Source organism: Bubalus kerabau, chromosome 5, assembly GCF_029407905.1.
Source record: "Bubalus kerabau isolate K-KA32 ecotype Philippines breed swamp buffalo chromosome 5, PCC_UOA_SB_1v2, whole genome shotgun sequence".
Classification (NCBI taxonomy): Eukaryota; Metazoa; Chordata; class Mammalia; order Artiodactyla; family Bovidae; genus Bubalus; species Bubalus kerabau.
The window spans coordinates 25,569,217-25,583,540 of NC_073628.1; the positions used below are offsets into that span (position 1 = coordinate 25,569,217).

General features: G+C 40.0%; 2 protein-coding genes across 2 annotated transcripts; one reads left to right on the plus strand and one right to left on the minus strand.

Annotated features, from left to right (window-relative positions):
- Nucleotides 1-503: 503 nt before the first annotated feature.
- On the minus strand, nucleotides 504-2,529 carry LOC129653790 (olfactory receptor 10G9-like). The gene has a single exon (XM_055583477.1). The coding sequence runs from the start codon at nucleotides 1,491-1,493 to the stop codon at nucleotides 504-506; it is 990 nt and encodes a 329-aa protein (XP_055439452.1). The 5' UTR covers nucleotides 1,494-2,529.
- Nucleotides 2,530-10,793: 8,264 nt separating this feature from the next.
- Nucleotides 10,794-11,863, plus strand: LOC129654195 (olfactory receptor 148-like). The gene has a single exon (XM_055583731.1). It carries the CDS (start codon nucleotides 10,835-10,837, stop codon nucleotides 11,861-11,863), a length of 1,029 nt encoding a protein of 342 aa, XP_055439706.1. The 5' UTR covers nucleotides 10,794-10,834.
- The last annotated feature ends 2,461 nt before the right edge of the window (nucleotides 11,864-14,324 follow it).

The following is a 14,324-nucleotide window of genomic DNA, read 5'->3' on the forward strand; positions in this document are numbered from 1 at the left end:
AGTCTCTTCCTGGGCACCCATGACACCTATCTCAATGTACCTTATTTGATACTGCATTTATTTTTCTCCCTTACCCAACGATGACCTTTGTGAATGTAGAGATTTTGGTCTCTCTGTGTTTCTATTGTTTATAATGTGTTTTGTGCTATATACATGTGCTCTGTGCTAAATTGCTTCAGTTGTGTTGAACTCTTTGAGACCCTATGAACTGTAGCCTGTCCATGGGATTTTCCAGGCAAGAATACTGGAGTAGGTTGCCATTTCCTTCTCCAGGGATCTTCCCTTAAATTGTTACCATTAAAAGTCTGCTTAAGCTGGAACTCTGCACAGGGAGAAACAGTAAAAAAAATTATTGTTTTCATTAAAGAATTAATTGAAATGTCCCTTAAAAGTATAAATTCTTCTTTTTTTTGTTTAAATTCTTGTTGGTGTTTAACTTAATTATAAATAAAAGTTAGCCATATCTGGTCTGTGTTGATTATTTACTTTGAGTAAATACTGACTCAGTTTTTCAGTTTCAACAGAGCTTTCTTCACTTCCTTGTTCCTCAGGGTGTAGACCACAGGGTTCAGAAGGGGCGTCATCACAGTGTAGAAAATAGCCACAATCCTGTCCACAACCTCCTTGGAGCCTGGTCTCAGGTAAATGAAAACAAGGGGAACATAAAAACAAAGGACCACAATGCAGTGGGAGGCACAGGTCTGGAAGGCTCTGCATCTCCCCTCTGAGGTGCGGATCTTCAGGATGGAATGGACGATGGATACGTAGGACAGCATAATAAGAAGAAAGCAGCCCAAGGCCACCAACCCAATGTTGACAAAGATCACCATCTCCACAGTGGACGTGTCTGCACAGGCCAGTTTGAGGACAGATGGTGCATCACAGATGTAATGCTGGATCTGGTTGGGTCCACAGAAGGGCAAATGGAATGTCGGTGTGGTCTGGGCAGCAGAGTGCAGAGAGCCACTGAGCCATGTAGTTATGGACAGGATGGCACACGTCCTCCCACTCATCATGCTGGCATACCTGAGCGGGTAACTGATGGCCAGGAAGCGGTCATAGGACATGATGGTGTAGAGGAAGCACTCAGTGCTGCCCAGGAAGTCAAAGGAATAGAACTGGGCCACACAGCTATGAAAAGAGATAGGACTGCCTTCAGGGGACACCAGGGTCATTAGCATTTTGGGCACAGTGACCGTGGAGTACCACATATCAATGAAGGACAGGTTACTCAGGAAGTAGTACATGGGGGTGTGCAGGTGGGGATTCAATATAATCAGTAGCATGATGAGAAGATTCCCCACCACAGTGAGGACATAGATCACCAGGAAGATTCCAAAGAGGAGCGTGTCCAGCTCTGGTGCATGGGGAAGGCCCGTTAGAATGAAAGTTGTCACTAGGCTTGCATTTGTCATTTCTCCTCTGTATGGTACTCTGTTCCTATAGGAAGGACTACAGCAAATCCAACACTGACATATTTCATATGAGAACATATTTCAATGTTAAATATACCAACTACATCTTAGCTTATAGAGAAAACATTGGATAAATTTTTACAAAGATAGCAGATAGCACTTTTGCTTCATCATGGGGCTCTGAGAAGGAATGGTTGTTTCTCTATTGTAGAACCTAAATCACCCAATAGAAAAGAATCAGCCAAATTAAAAAGAGGACTAAATTCATATAAAATCAGCTAAATAGACAAGAGGAGTAAATTTTATACTCTATTTTCTGTGGAATTAGGAAAGATATACCCAAACTAGCTACTTTTCAGAGTTGGTAGCTACTCTAAGAATAAAGCCTCTCTCTCTTTCTCTTTTTTTTTTTTCCTCTTTCTATTTTTCTCTAACAAACATGCCTATATAGACACCATAGAGACAGACAGAAATATACCCCACATACACACATACTTTCAAACATACAGATTTTGTCTCTTGATCATCAGAGAGTTTCCACAATAAATATAAGATCCTAAAGATTTCCCCGGTGGTACAGTCAGTAAAGAATCCACCTGAAATGCAGGAGATGTGGGGCTTGATCTCTAGGTCAGGAAGATCCCCTGGAAGAGGCATGGCAACCCACTTCATTATACTTGCCTGGAGAATCCCATGGACAGAAGAGCCTGACGGGCTACAGTCCATGGATTTGCAAAGAGTCAGACACGACTGAAGCGACTGAGCACACAAAGAAAACTTCATCCTTGATTGTGGGGAGAAAACTGCCTTCCTAAAGCTCCCTGGTCAGCTGTAGATGTGTCAAGGCCTGAGCCCAATACTGGTCCAGCATTAGTTGCAGCCAGATTCCTCCATCCCACCCTAAACCATGCTCTCCTGTTTCTAAATGAAATCTGGCACCAAACTTATGCATTGGTGGTCAGAATATCCCTGCTTTCCTCAGCTCCTCTTATACAATGTTTATTTGTATTTATAAGTTTTTATTTCATCTCCTTTTCCTCCAGGATTTTAAGCAATCAATCATCCTCCTTAAAAAGTGTGATCAAATCATCTCACAATGTGTTTAGAGATGGCCATGAAGGGTTCAATTTACTTAAATAATAATGAATAGAACTAAGCTATACCTATGGGAATTGAGTTCTTAAGACTGAATATTTATATTTGCTATAAAACAAACACAAATGTGCTTTTTTTTTTCTTTTTTTTTCTTTTATTTTTTTTTTAATTTTATTTTATTTTTAAACTTAAAAGTAAAGGATAATAGGTAGTGTGAAATCCAGAGAAGGCAATGGCACCCCACTCCTGTACGCTTGCCTGGAAAATCCCATGGATGGAGGAGCCTGGTAGGCTGCAGTCCTTGGGGTCACTAGGAGTCGGACACGACTGAGCAACTTCACTTTCACTTTTCACTTTCATGCATTGGAGACGGCAATGGCAACCCACCCCAGTGTTCTTGCTTCGAGAATCCCAGGGATAGGGGAGCCTGGTGGGCGCGGTCTCTGGGCTCGCACAGTCAGACAGGACTGAAGCAACTTAGCAGCAGCAACAGCAGCAGTCTGAAATCATTTTTATTCTTTCTAGGATTTCTATTATTACAGGACTCATACTGTAAGTATTTTTATTTTGTTTCGTTTGAGTGATCTGAGTGAACAATTAAATATTCAAAGAGAAAAGGAATAAAATGAAGAAATGAAGAGAAATTTGGTTGGACACCTGGACCCCTCTAATAGAAGAGGACCATTTCTCCATGAATTTCGAATGCTAATGCCACAAAGAGTCATATCAGCATCACACTTCTATTCTGGAGCATGTGATAAAATCAGAGTTTTTCTTTTGTCAAAAATGTAGAGTTGTAAGGCTATGGTGTGAAGAGAAAGCACTTTATTGACTTGTAATTTTATGGAATTTTGAATTGTTTTTTTTATAAAATGACACAAAGTTGGTTCCATAAGCCATGACAAAAGCAGTACCTGCTTACGCTGAAGATGTAAAACAAAACTATGACCATAAATACATTGTAATCACCCCAAAATTCCAACCAATGAAAAACACTAAGATTTTGCCGATTTTTGCTACTTACCAATCTTACAACTAGGATTTGGATCATTAAGTAAAATTCAAAATTTAAAGAAACTGTCCATCTTTGATGAGTAGAGGGTTTCTTTTTCCCTTCATAGAAAAAACCACAAGAGGAAAAGCTAGAGAAACATTGATTTTAAATAATATAACTTTAGATTGATTTGATATCTCAAGAGATATTGTTTTGGCCCTTGAATTCTTGTGGATGAAAATGTTCCACATTATGATAAATAGTTAGTTGGTTTTTTTTTTTTCCATATGCCTTTCTTTGCATTTGTTGGGCCATCATTCCATAGAGTTTTTACTTAGCCCCAAATTAAATTCCAAGTTAAATAACTATGACACTCTTGGTTAAAAAATTCCTTGTGCTGGGAATGATTTAGTTGTAGTGTATTGGGTTTTGTTTTCTTTGATTTCTTCTTTAAATTCAAGGTGAAAAATGTGGGCTTTAAACCCCAAAAGGATAATTCTCTGGTGAGGTTCATCGTCTCTTTGATGACGCTTGCACTGTCTGGTGATTAGGGCCATCACAAATAGAAGTTCTGGGGCTTCTTTGCTCTGGGAATGATTTGAGACTTACTTCTAGATAAACAGCTTGCTAGTTAAGCTTCTTCCCTTTGGGACCTACCAGACTGCAGGTTCCTAGTCAAGAATGGATGGTCTCTCACCTGGTCTGATTCAGAGACTTTCTTTCTTTTCAGAGATTTCTGCCTTTGTGTCTTTTATCCTTTTGTTGTTGTTGTTCAGTTGCTCAGTGATGTCGGACTCTTTGTGACCCCATTCCCGTAGCATGTCAGGTTTCCCTGTTCTTCACCATTTCCTGGAGCTTGCTCAAACTCATGTCCATTGAGTTGGTGATGCCATCCAACCATTTCATCCTCTGTCATCACCTCCTCCTCCTGCCTTAAGTCTTTTCCAGCATCAGAGTCTTTTCCAGTGAGTCAGCTCTTCACATCAGGTGTCCAAAGAATTGGAGCTTCAGCTTCAGGATCAGACTTTCAAATGAATATGAAGGTTGATTTCCTTTAGGAATGACTGGTTGGATCTCCTTGAAGTCCAAAGGACTTTCAAGAGTCTTCTCCAATACCGCAGGTCAAAAGCATCAGTTCTTCAGCATTCAGCCTTCTTTCTGGTCCAACTCTCACATCCATACATGACTACCAGAAAAACCATAGCTTTGAATAAATGGACCTTTGTCAGCAAAGTAATGTCTTTGCTTTTCAATATATAGACAACTTACCCTTTCAAATTATAATGTAATTGTATATTTATTTACATGAAAATAGAAACATGAATGAAATAATTGGGATAGAGAGCAACCATATACACAATTTAAATATGTATTCTCATTAAAGTTGAAGATATATGAAAGTTGAATCTGAATGAACTCCAACAATATTTCTCAGCTCCTAAATCTGTGTTGCAATGACAGGTATTGCAAAAAAAATTAAAGCAGTTTAAATCTTTGCTGTATTTAAAACTTTAGTATAGCATATACCATAAAATTTTACTTAAAACACATGTGCACACACCCACATGCACACACCAATTCTTAAAATCTTACTCCATAAGCAACAAAAACAAGAAATAACTTGATTAAAAAGAAGGTAAAGGGCTCATATGGACATTCTACAAAGAAAACACAACAAGCATATAAAAAGATGGCCAATATCACTATTAATTAGGGAAATTCAAATCAAATTCACCATGAGATATCACCTCACAACCAAAGGAAAAAAGAAAAACAATGTGGAGGAACTGGAACCATTGTGCATTGTTGGTGGGAATTCTAAAATGGTATAGCCACAATGGAAAAAAACAGTACAGAGATTCTTCAAAAAATTTAAAAATAAAATTATTGTATGATTCAGCAATTCTACTTCTGAGTATACACCTCAAAGGATCCTGAATATTCATATTTATAGAATGTTAACAGCAGCATTATTCAAAATAAGTAGCAGGTGGAAGTTATTTAAGTGTCCATTGATGATGAATGGATAGTCAAAATGTGATGTATACATACATGGAGCATTACTCACACTTTAAAAGGGAAAGGAATTGACACAGATGGATGCTTCTAGGTGGGTGAAACTTGAGATTGTGTTAAGTGATTTAAGAAGCCACAAAAGACAAATAATGCACCAATCAAATTATATGAAGTTTTTAGAGTAGTGAAATGATAGAAAAAGAAGGTAGAATTATGGTTGCCAGGGGCTGAGGAAGGGGAAAATAGGTAGCTGTTTAATGGATATAGAGTTTCCTTTTGCTATATGAAAAAGTTGCAAAGTTTGGTTGTACAATTGCATGAATATACTTAACACTATTGAATTGTATACTTAAAATGGTTAAGATGGTAAATTTAAACTTTTCCACTATTTAAAATGAGGCTTATTTGTTATGGACATGTACACACTGCTGTATTTAAAATAGAGTAGGAGGCTTCTTTTTATTTATTTATTTTATATTGGATTATAGCTGATTAACAATGTTGTGATAATTTCAGGTGAACAGTGAAGGAACTCAGCCATACATATACACGTGGGGGGGGGATGATTTGAGAGAATGGCATTAAAATATGTATAATATCATATCAGAATGAATCACCAGTCCAGGTTCGATGCAGGATACAGGAAGCTTGGTGCTGGTGCACTGGGATGACCCAGAGGGATGGAATGGGGAAGGAGGTGGGAGGGGGGTTCAGGATGGGGAACACATGTACACCCGTTGCGGATGCATGTTGATGTACGGCAAAACCAATACAATATTGTAAAGTAAAATAATAATGATAATAAAAGAAGCCTCCTTATCTGGCTGTCACATATCCTGGAATTTTTGAGCTTGCTAGTTCTCTTCTTTTTCTTATAACTTCATCTACTCTTGAACCCACTCAAATTACTGTTAAATTGTTGAATACCTCAGTTTGCTGTGGGCAGAGAAGTGAAGTGAAGTGGCTCAGTCGTGTCCGACTCTTTGTGACCCCATGGACAGTAGCCTACCAGGCTCCACCGTCCACAGGATTTTCCAGGCAAGAATACTGGAGTAGGCTGCCATTTCTTTCTCAAGGGGATCTCCCCAACCCAGAGATCTAACCTGGGTCTCCTGCATTGCAGACAGACACTTTGCCATTTGAGCCACCAGGGATAGACAAGAGTCTGAGAAATGCAACCTTAGGTAGGCTTCAAGGGGTCTGCCTGGAGTTATCATTTGTGTCCTTATTCCTTACCAGACAGTGTGTAATTCAATTGCTTTACATGTTATATCTCGTTTATCTACAAAAAAAATGCTGAGATCACTTTACAGAAGGTGAAACAAGGCTTAGGGATATTGGGTAGATTTCTGTAAATTACAGCTTGTGCATAGAATTAGGATTCCATCTCAAATCTTCATGCAGCTCTACTCAATATAGCAGTTTTGCCAAAATTTTGAAAATAAACATATGACCTTCTACATACACACACCAAAACATCTTACCTCAGCTTTTTTTTTCCTTTCAATATCTCTGACATATGAGTGTTAGTCACTCAGTCGTTTCTGACTCTTCAATCCCATGGACTGTAGCCTGCTAGTCTCCTCTGTCCACGGAATTCTCCAGGTAAGAATACTGGAGTGGGTTGCCATTCTCTTCTCCAGATGCATGAGAGTATTCCTATATTATTTCTTATTCCTACCTTCAAACCCTGCAAACACCCCTCCTGTTTTTATCCCTTCTTTTTCTTCTACAAGTAAACTTACAAGTAAACAATTAATTTTATAAGTTACTCCGTTTCTTTTCTACTTTTTATTTATTTATCCTTCCTAACCCTAACTCTAAACACACTTCTTTAGACCAAGGTTAATTCAGTGGTATTTATTTCCTAATCAAAAACATGTTTATCTTTTTTTATATATACAGCCTGTACAGGTTTTTCAAGTAGGTCATCATGCTCCAAAGTATTAAAGATAATCAAAGATAAATAGGATGGTAGAATTATTAACATTTTTACAACATTTTTTTAAATAATTTGGGGTATTTATAGATTGAGGGCAGGAGGAGAAGGGGATGGCAGAGGATGAGAGGGTGGGATGGCATCACTGACTCAATGGACATGAGTTTGGGTAAACTCCGGGAGTTAGTGATGGACAGGGAGGCCTGGCATGCTGCAGTTCATGCGGTCACAAAGAGTAGGACACGACTGAGCGACTGATAGATTTATTTGGCTGTGCTGGGTCTTCATGGCTGCTCTAGCTTTTCTCTCATCATAGCTAGCAGGGGCAACTCTCTAATTGCAGTGGTCAGGCTTCTCAAGATGATGGCTTCTCTTGTTGCAGAGCATGAGCTCTAGGGAATGTGGGCTTGAGTAGCTGTGGTGCACAGGCTCAGTGGTTGTGACCCCCAGGCTCAAGAGCACTGACTCAGTAGCTGTGATGCACAGGCTTGGTTGCCTCACACCATGTGGAATCCTTGGACCAGGGTTCCAACCTTGTGTCTCCTACATTGGCAGGCAGATTCTTTACCACTGAGCTACCAGGGAAGCCTTAGAATTATCAACTTTTACATTTGTTTTAGGGGCTTCCCTGGTGGCTCAGAGGGTAAAGCATCTGCCTGCAATGCAGAAGATCTGGGTTCGATCCCTGGGTTGGAAGGATCCCCTGGAGAAGGAAATGGCAACCCACTCCAGTATTCTTGCCTGGAGAATCCCATGGATGGAGGAGCCTGGTAGGCTACAGTCCACAGGGTCGCAAAGAGTTGGACACGACTGAGCAACTTCACTTCACCTCACTTCACCAGCGAAGTCCTAGAATTATCCACTTTTACATCTTTTTAGCATTAGTTAGATGTGCAACAAAAATAATGTTTACTTTTTAAATAGAAATTCTAGATGTACTTGGAATAATGTAACTACCTCCGTGCTCTTTAAACCCTGAAATCTGATTATCAGAAACTTCAGGCCCAAAAGTTCTAAAGAGAACAAATTCCAGTTCCTTCGGAGTAAACTCCATGATTTTGGGCAAATAAAGTTCTTAGATCCTAACTTTCCTTATCTGTAGAAGACTTCATGAGAGTTTTAAAAGGTTTGTTTTGTTTTGTTTTGTTTTTAAGATTTTAAATTTTATTTTATTTTTAAACTTTACATAATCCGCCACAGGTATACATGTGTTCCCCATCCTGAACCCTCCTCCCTCCTCCCTTCCCATTCCATCCCTCTGGGTTAAATAAGACTGTCAAGTACTCTTTTCCTTTCAGATAAACTCTAAGTGTTTTTAGCAGAGGGGCTATAATTAACCACTCTGCCCTCCTTAAACTTTCTGACTCTTGGAAAATAATTAATGCCCTACCTGATATGATTGGGACTCAGTATTTGTGCAAATAAATGGATCCATGTATACATAAATAAGCAAGTTAATGAATGTTTTCAATAATGACTTTGAAATCTATCCCCCCAAATACTTAGTGAGTATTCTAGGCATTTAGACATTTGAACAGATACCAAGTACTAAAAGACACACACTTCAAGTTATAGCTAAAAGTTCTTTTGACTTATCAGCATGTTTCCTACCACTTCTCTCCTAACAACAGGCCTTTATCTCCCCTATATTTTGGAGAACTTTCAATCTCTATCCCATTGCATCCTGTACCCTGGCCACAGAGCCAGGCAGGTGATTCAGCCAGGGAAATCAGATTTGAATCTGGAACTGAGGCTCCCAGAAGCAATGGGCAGCTGAGGCTGAATCACCTGATGGCAGCGCCCTGAGGATGCACCACAAGTTCTTACCACTGAGGAGCTGCCCTAGTTCCTAGCCTTCCATGAGCCTGGTTTTTCATCAATTTCATTAATTTTCTGAGCTGACCCAGTTACTAGTCCTTGCATTGAATCAATCTTATTGACACAAATAGTAAAACAATTATTTGATTAAAATAACACATACACATGAAAAAACAGTAAATATATAAATGTACCTATAAATATGTGATATATGTGCCAAATGGGGTCGCAAAGAGTCGGACCTGACTGAGCAACTGAACTCAACTGAACTGAATATCATTCCACTGAAGTATATTTTACAAAAATTATCATAAAGGATTTCCTGTTTAATCAGTTTCTTCCTCTCTCTTTCTCTTTCTGTCCATTGCTAAGGGCTAATTATATTAATTGTTCCCTTGTTTAATAAGGTCCCTGACTTGTGGGATTAGTACCCAAAGGAAGATCAAGGTTACTAAAGCTTGTTTGCGAATCATTGCAGTTCCTATAGTCAGAGAAGAAATTACTATAAGAGAGAAAAGCACACTGAGATTTTTGACATTCTATTTGAAAGTAATCAGAAAAGAGCACTCTGGGAGGTCTAACAGCAGACTGCAAAAGCTGATGGGAATTCAGCAGGACAGGACTGCTTCCTTCTCCTGCAGAAGGAGAGAAAAGCAACGTTCAACTCAATAGAACCAGTTATGTTGCCTCGTAAGTGCCCAAATTTTATCCTTAATTTAAAAAAGCAATAATTTGACTCTCACCCTCTCCTTCTCAGTGTAGTCACCAACATAAAAGTAAAGTAAAAATAAAAATAGAGCTAGAGCTAGATAGGGTCTTAGAATTGAAGGGTTGATCTATAATTTGAAGACCTCACTGTGTTGAAAAATTTAAAACAAGTTGAAAAAGATATGAGAAATATTTAAAAGATGAAAATTGGAAAGGAGCCTCTACTATGCCTACCTCTGGGCTGTCTGCTGCCATAAAGTTTTTGCTTAGCTGCTCTGTCATGTCTGACTCTTTGCGACCCCATGGACTGTAGCCCTCTAGGCTCCTCTGTCCTTGGGATTCCCAGGCAAGAATACAAGAGTGGGTTGCCATCTCCTTCTTCAGGGTATCTTCTCAATCCAGGGATCGAACTCACTTCTCCTGCATTGCAGGCAGATTCTATACCACTGAGTCACTGGGGAAGCACTTACTAGACCCTCAATATTCTTGGCAGAATTTCTTATTCTTATTTTCAACATCATCTTTATATTGAAACAGAGGTGGTGGTTGTTGTTGTTTAGTTGCTAAGTCGTGTCAGACTCTCTTGCTATCCCATGGACTGCAGCATTCTTGGCTCCTCTGTCTTCCACTAACTCCCAGAGTTTGCTCAAATCAAAGCCTATTGAGTTGGTCATGCTATCTAACCATCTCATACTTTGCCCACCCCCTTATCCTTTTGCCTTCAATCTTTCCCAGCATCAGGGTCTTTTCCAAGGAGTCAGCTCTTCATTCAGGTGCCAAAGAATTGGACCTTCAGATTAGCAACAGTCCTTCCAATGAATATTCAGGGTTGATTTCCTTTAGGAGTGAATGGTGATGAATGTATCAGCATTGTGTCTGTCACAATCAGCCTCCACATTCATGCTTTCTGGTCTTTTGTCTCCCCTAGACCTTCCTCCCAGGAACATGAGGAACTGCACTGAGCTGAATGAGTTCATCCTACTGGGAATACCTCAGACAGAGGGACTGGAGACTGTGCTCCTTGTCATCTTCTTGTTCATTTACCCCTTGACCCTGCTGGGCAATTTGCTCATCCTTCTAGCAATTGTCTCCTCCTCAACTCTTCACACTCCCATGTACTTCTTCTTGGGACTCCTCTCGATTTTGGACATGCTATTCCCCTCTGTCACCTGTCCCAAGATGCTATTCTATCTCTCTGGCCAGAGCCAAGCCATATCTTATAAGGGATGTGCTGTTCAGCTCTTCTTTTATCATTTCCTGGGTTCTACGGAAGGCTGCCTCTATTCTGTGATGGCTTATGATCGTTTTGTTGCCATCTGTCACCCACTGAGATATATGCTCATCATGAGACCTGGAGTCTGTGTTGGTTTGGTCTTGGCAGCCTGGTTGCTAAGTTATCTTCATGCCACTGTCTTGATAGCTTTTGTCTTTCAGCTACCCTACTGTGGCCCCAATCGGGTGGACCACTTCTTCTGTGACATTCCTGCTGTCTTACCCCTGGCTTGTGCTGATAGCTCCCTGGCCCGGAGAGTGAGTTCCACTAATGTTGGCTTTCTGGTTTTAATGTTTTGGTTGTGTGTTTGTGTCTCCTACACACGCATTGGGATTGCCATTTTGAGGATCCATTCAGCAGAGGGCAGGCAGAAAGCTTTCTCTACCTGCAGTGCCCACCTCACTGCCATTCTCTGTGCCTTTGGACCTGTAATCATTGTCTATCTGCAGCCCACACCCAACCCCTTGCTAGGTGCCACAGTGCAAATATTAAATAATACTGTCTCACCCATGCTGAACTCTTTAATCTATTCCTTAAGGAATAAGGAAGTGAAAAGATCCCTAAAAATGGTTTTCTACAATGTAGTATGTACTGCTCTGAAATAAATTGTGAATTTTGTAAAGGATTTTAGAAACTTCTTGTCTTTTAACATCATTCTCTATTTCTTTTTCTTTTTAAATCAATTTTTATTGGAATATAGTTTCTTTACAATGTGTTAGTTTCTTCTGCACCGTAAAGTGAATCGGCCATACCCAACCATGTGTCCCATATTTCCCTTCTTTTTATTTCCTTCCCATTTATGTCACAACAGAGCATTGAGTAGAGGTCCGTGCGCTACCCAGGAGATTATCATTAGTTATCTATCATATATAGTCTCAATAGGGTATATATGTCAGTCCCAATCTCCTAATTCATACCCCCGCTTTCATGTTCAATATCCATACTTCTATTCCCTGTGTCTCTATTTCTGTTTTGCAAATAAGGTTGTCTATTTCTTCTTTTTTGTTTTTATTTGTTTACCTTTTATTTTGTATTACTAACTGGAGCATCAGTTCAGTTCAGTTCACTCGCTCAGTCGTGTCCAACTCTTTACAACCCCATGAATCGCAGCACGCCAGGCCTCCCTGTCCATCACCAACTCCTGGAGTTCACTCAAACTCAGGTCCATCGAGTCAGTGATGCCATCCAGCCAATAGCCAGTTAGAAATGGTGGGGCATTTTCAGGCGAACAGCAAAGGGACTCAGCCATGCATATACATGTATCATTCTCTTCTAAATTTCCCTTCCTTTTAAATGAATAAATAGATAATAGAAAATGCTTCCTCTAAAGCATTAGATTTTGTTTACCTAATAAGACTTTCTATCATTGTGTGTAAACTGTAGATCCCCAACAGTAACTCTATAACTAATACTATCCTCGGTACCTTAATCCTAGGATAGAAGTCCAAGAGGCATACCAAGGAGCTGGAGACAGATTTTTTGTCCTTAGAATGGGCAGCCAGTGTTGCCTGGCTGCTCATAGTGAGAAACTGTGACAATCCAAGAAGGATCTTTAACAGCCATCTCTGTGCCAAACCACTCTTCATTCCATTTTTTTTTCTCCATTTAGGATGTAATTTTTTCCCCTTTTCTGGCTATAAACATTTCACTTCCTCCATGTTGCTAATACTTTTTATTACCATTGACAGAACATGATCTGTTTTCCAGGCTCTGTGATGAATGATGCACATATATCATCTCATGTATTTTTCACATCATGATCACCCCCATAAAGTAGTTTTCATTTCGTAAACAGAACTTTGAAGATTACAGACTTCAGATGAACCCCAAGGTTGCACATTAAGTGGAAAACCAGGCCTGAAGCTCGGATCTTGTTAATTACATAGCTCTTATCCTATGACTGCCCTAAAGGACCTACTTGGCAATTTACTCATCCTCATTACCTCTCTCCAGAGTTCATGATACTCAGACAGTGTTCAGTAAATAACTGATAAAGCATGCACTGACACAGGTCGTGTTTACATATTGACTTTATTATTATCTCCACTAATTCTGTGCCAAAACCCATCATACCCCTCTGTACATGGTGGCACTGAGTTATAGCAATAAGTATCTTGCCATTCATAACACATGCTTAGTTATGGTAAAGCCAGGTCTAGTCCCAGACCTCACCTCCTACTGTCCCTGTTTCCTACTCTATCATACTGACAACATCCCAGGTTACTCTCTAATGTAAAAGGATTAGGGAAGCCCTCCTGCCCAGGTTTGTTTGAAGAGAAGATGTCCTGATTACTGAGTTCAATTACCATGCTTAACTTGTTCTCCCACCAAGTTACAGCTTCCAACTTAGTCTCCAACAATATTTCAGTTGATAATTATTTCTCAGTTTTCTCCAGAATCCATGGAGAAAGAGTGGGTAATATTTACTGGAGATCCCAGAGACACATCTGCTCTTAGTTTTTATGACATTTTAGTGATTTGTAGTTTCTGTATTCCACTTTTACTCTCAAAAGTTTCCAAGCTATTCGAAACCATTAAAACAAAAAAAGTGAAAATTTCAAATAAAATAAATTGCTGCCATTACAAAAGTGAAAGTGAAGTCGCTCAGTCCTGTCCGACTCTTAGTGACCCCATGGACTGTAGCCCACCAGGCTCCTCCTTCCATGGGCTTTTCCAGGCAAGAGTACTGGAGTGGGGTGTGGCTTTCTGCTGCTGCTGCTGCTGCTGCTAAGTTGCTTCAGTCGTGTCCAACTCCGTGCGACCCCATAGACGGCAGCCCACCAGACTCCCCCGTCCCTGGGATTCTCCAGGCAAGAACACTGGAGTGGGTTGCCATTTCCTTCTCCAGTGCATGAAAGCGAAAAGTGAAAGTGAAGTCACTCAGTCGTCTCTGACTCTTAGCGACCCTATGGACTGCAGCCTACCAGGCTCCTCCGTCCATGGGATTTTCCAGGCAAGAGTACTGGAGTGGGGTGCCATTGCCTTCTCTGGCCATTACAAAAGGCCTGAGACAAAAGAACAAAAGGAAGTTCACCTAAGCATAGATAAATATCATAGTTCTATGGC

Coding starts and splice junctions, on each gene's coding strand:
- LOC129654195 (XM_055583731.1), top strand. CDS start 10,835: ATGGTGATGAATGTATCAGCATTGTGTCTGTCACAATCAGCCTCCACA.
- LOC129653790 (XM_055583477.1), bottom strand. CDS start 1,493: ATGTTCTCATATGAAATATGTCAGTGTTGGATTTGCTGTAGTCCTTCC.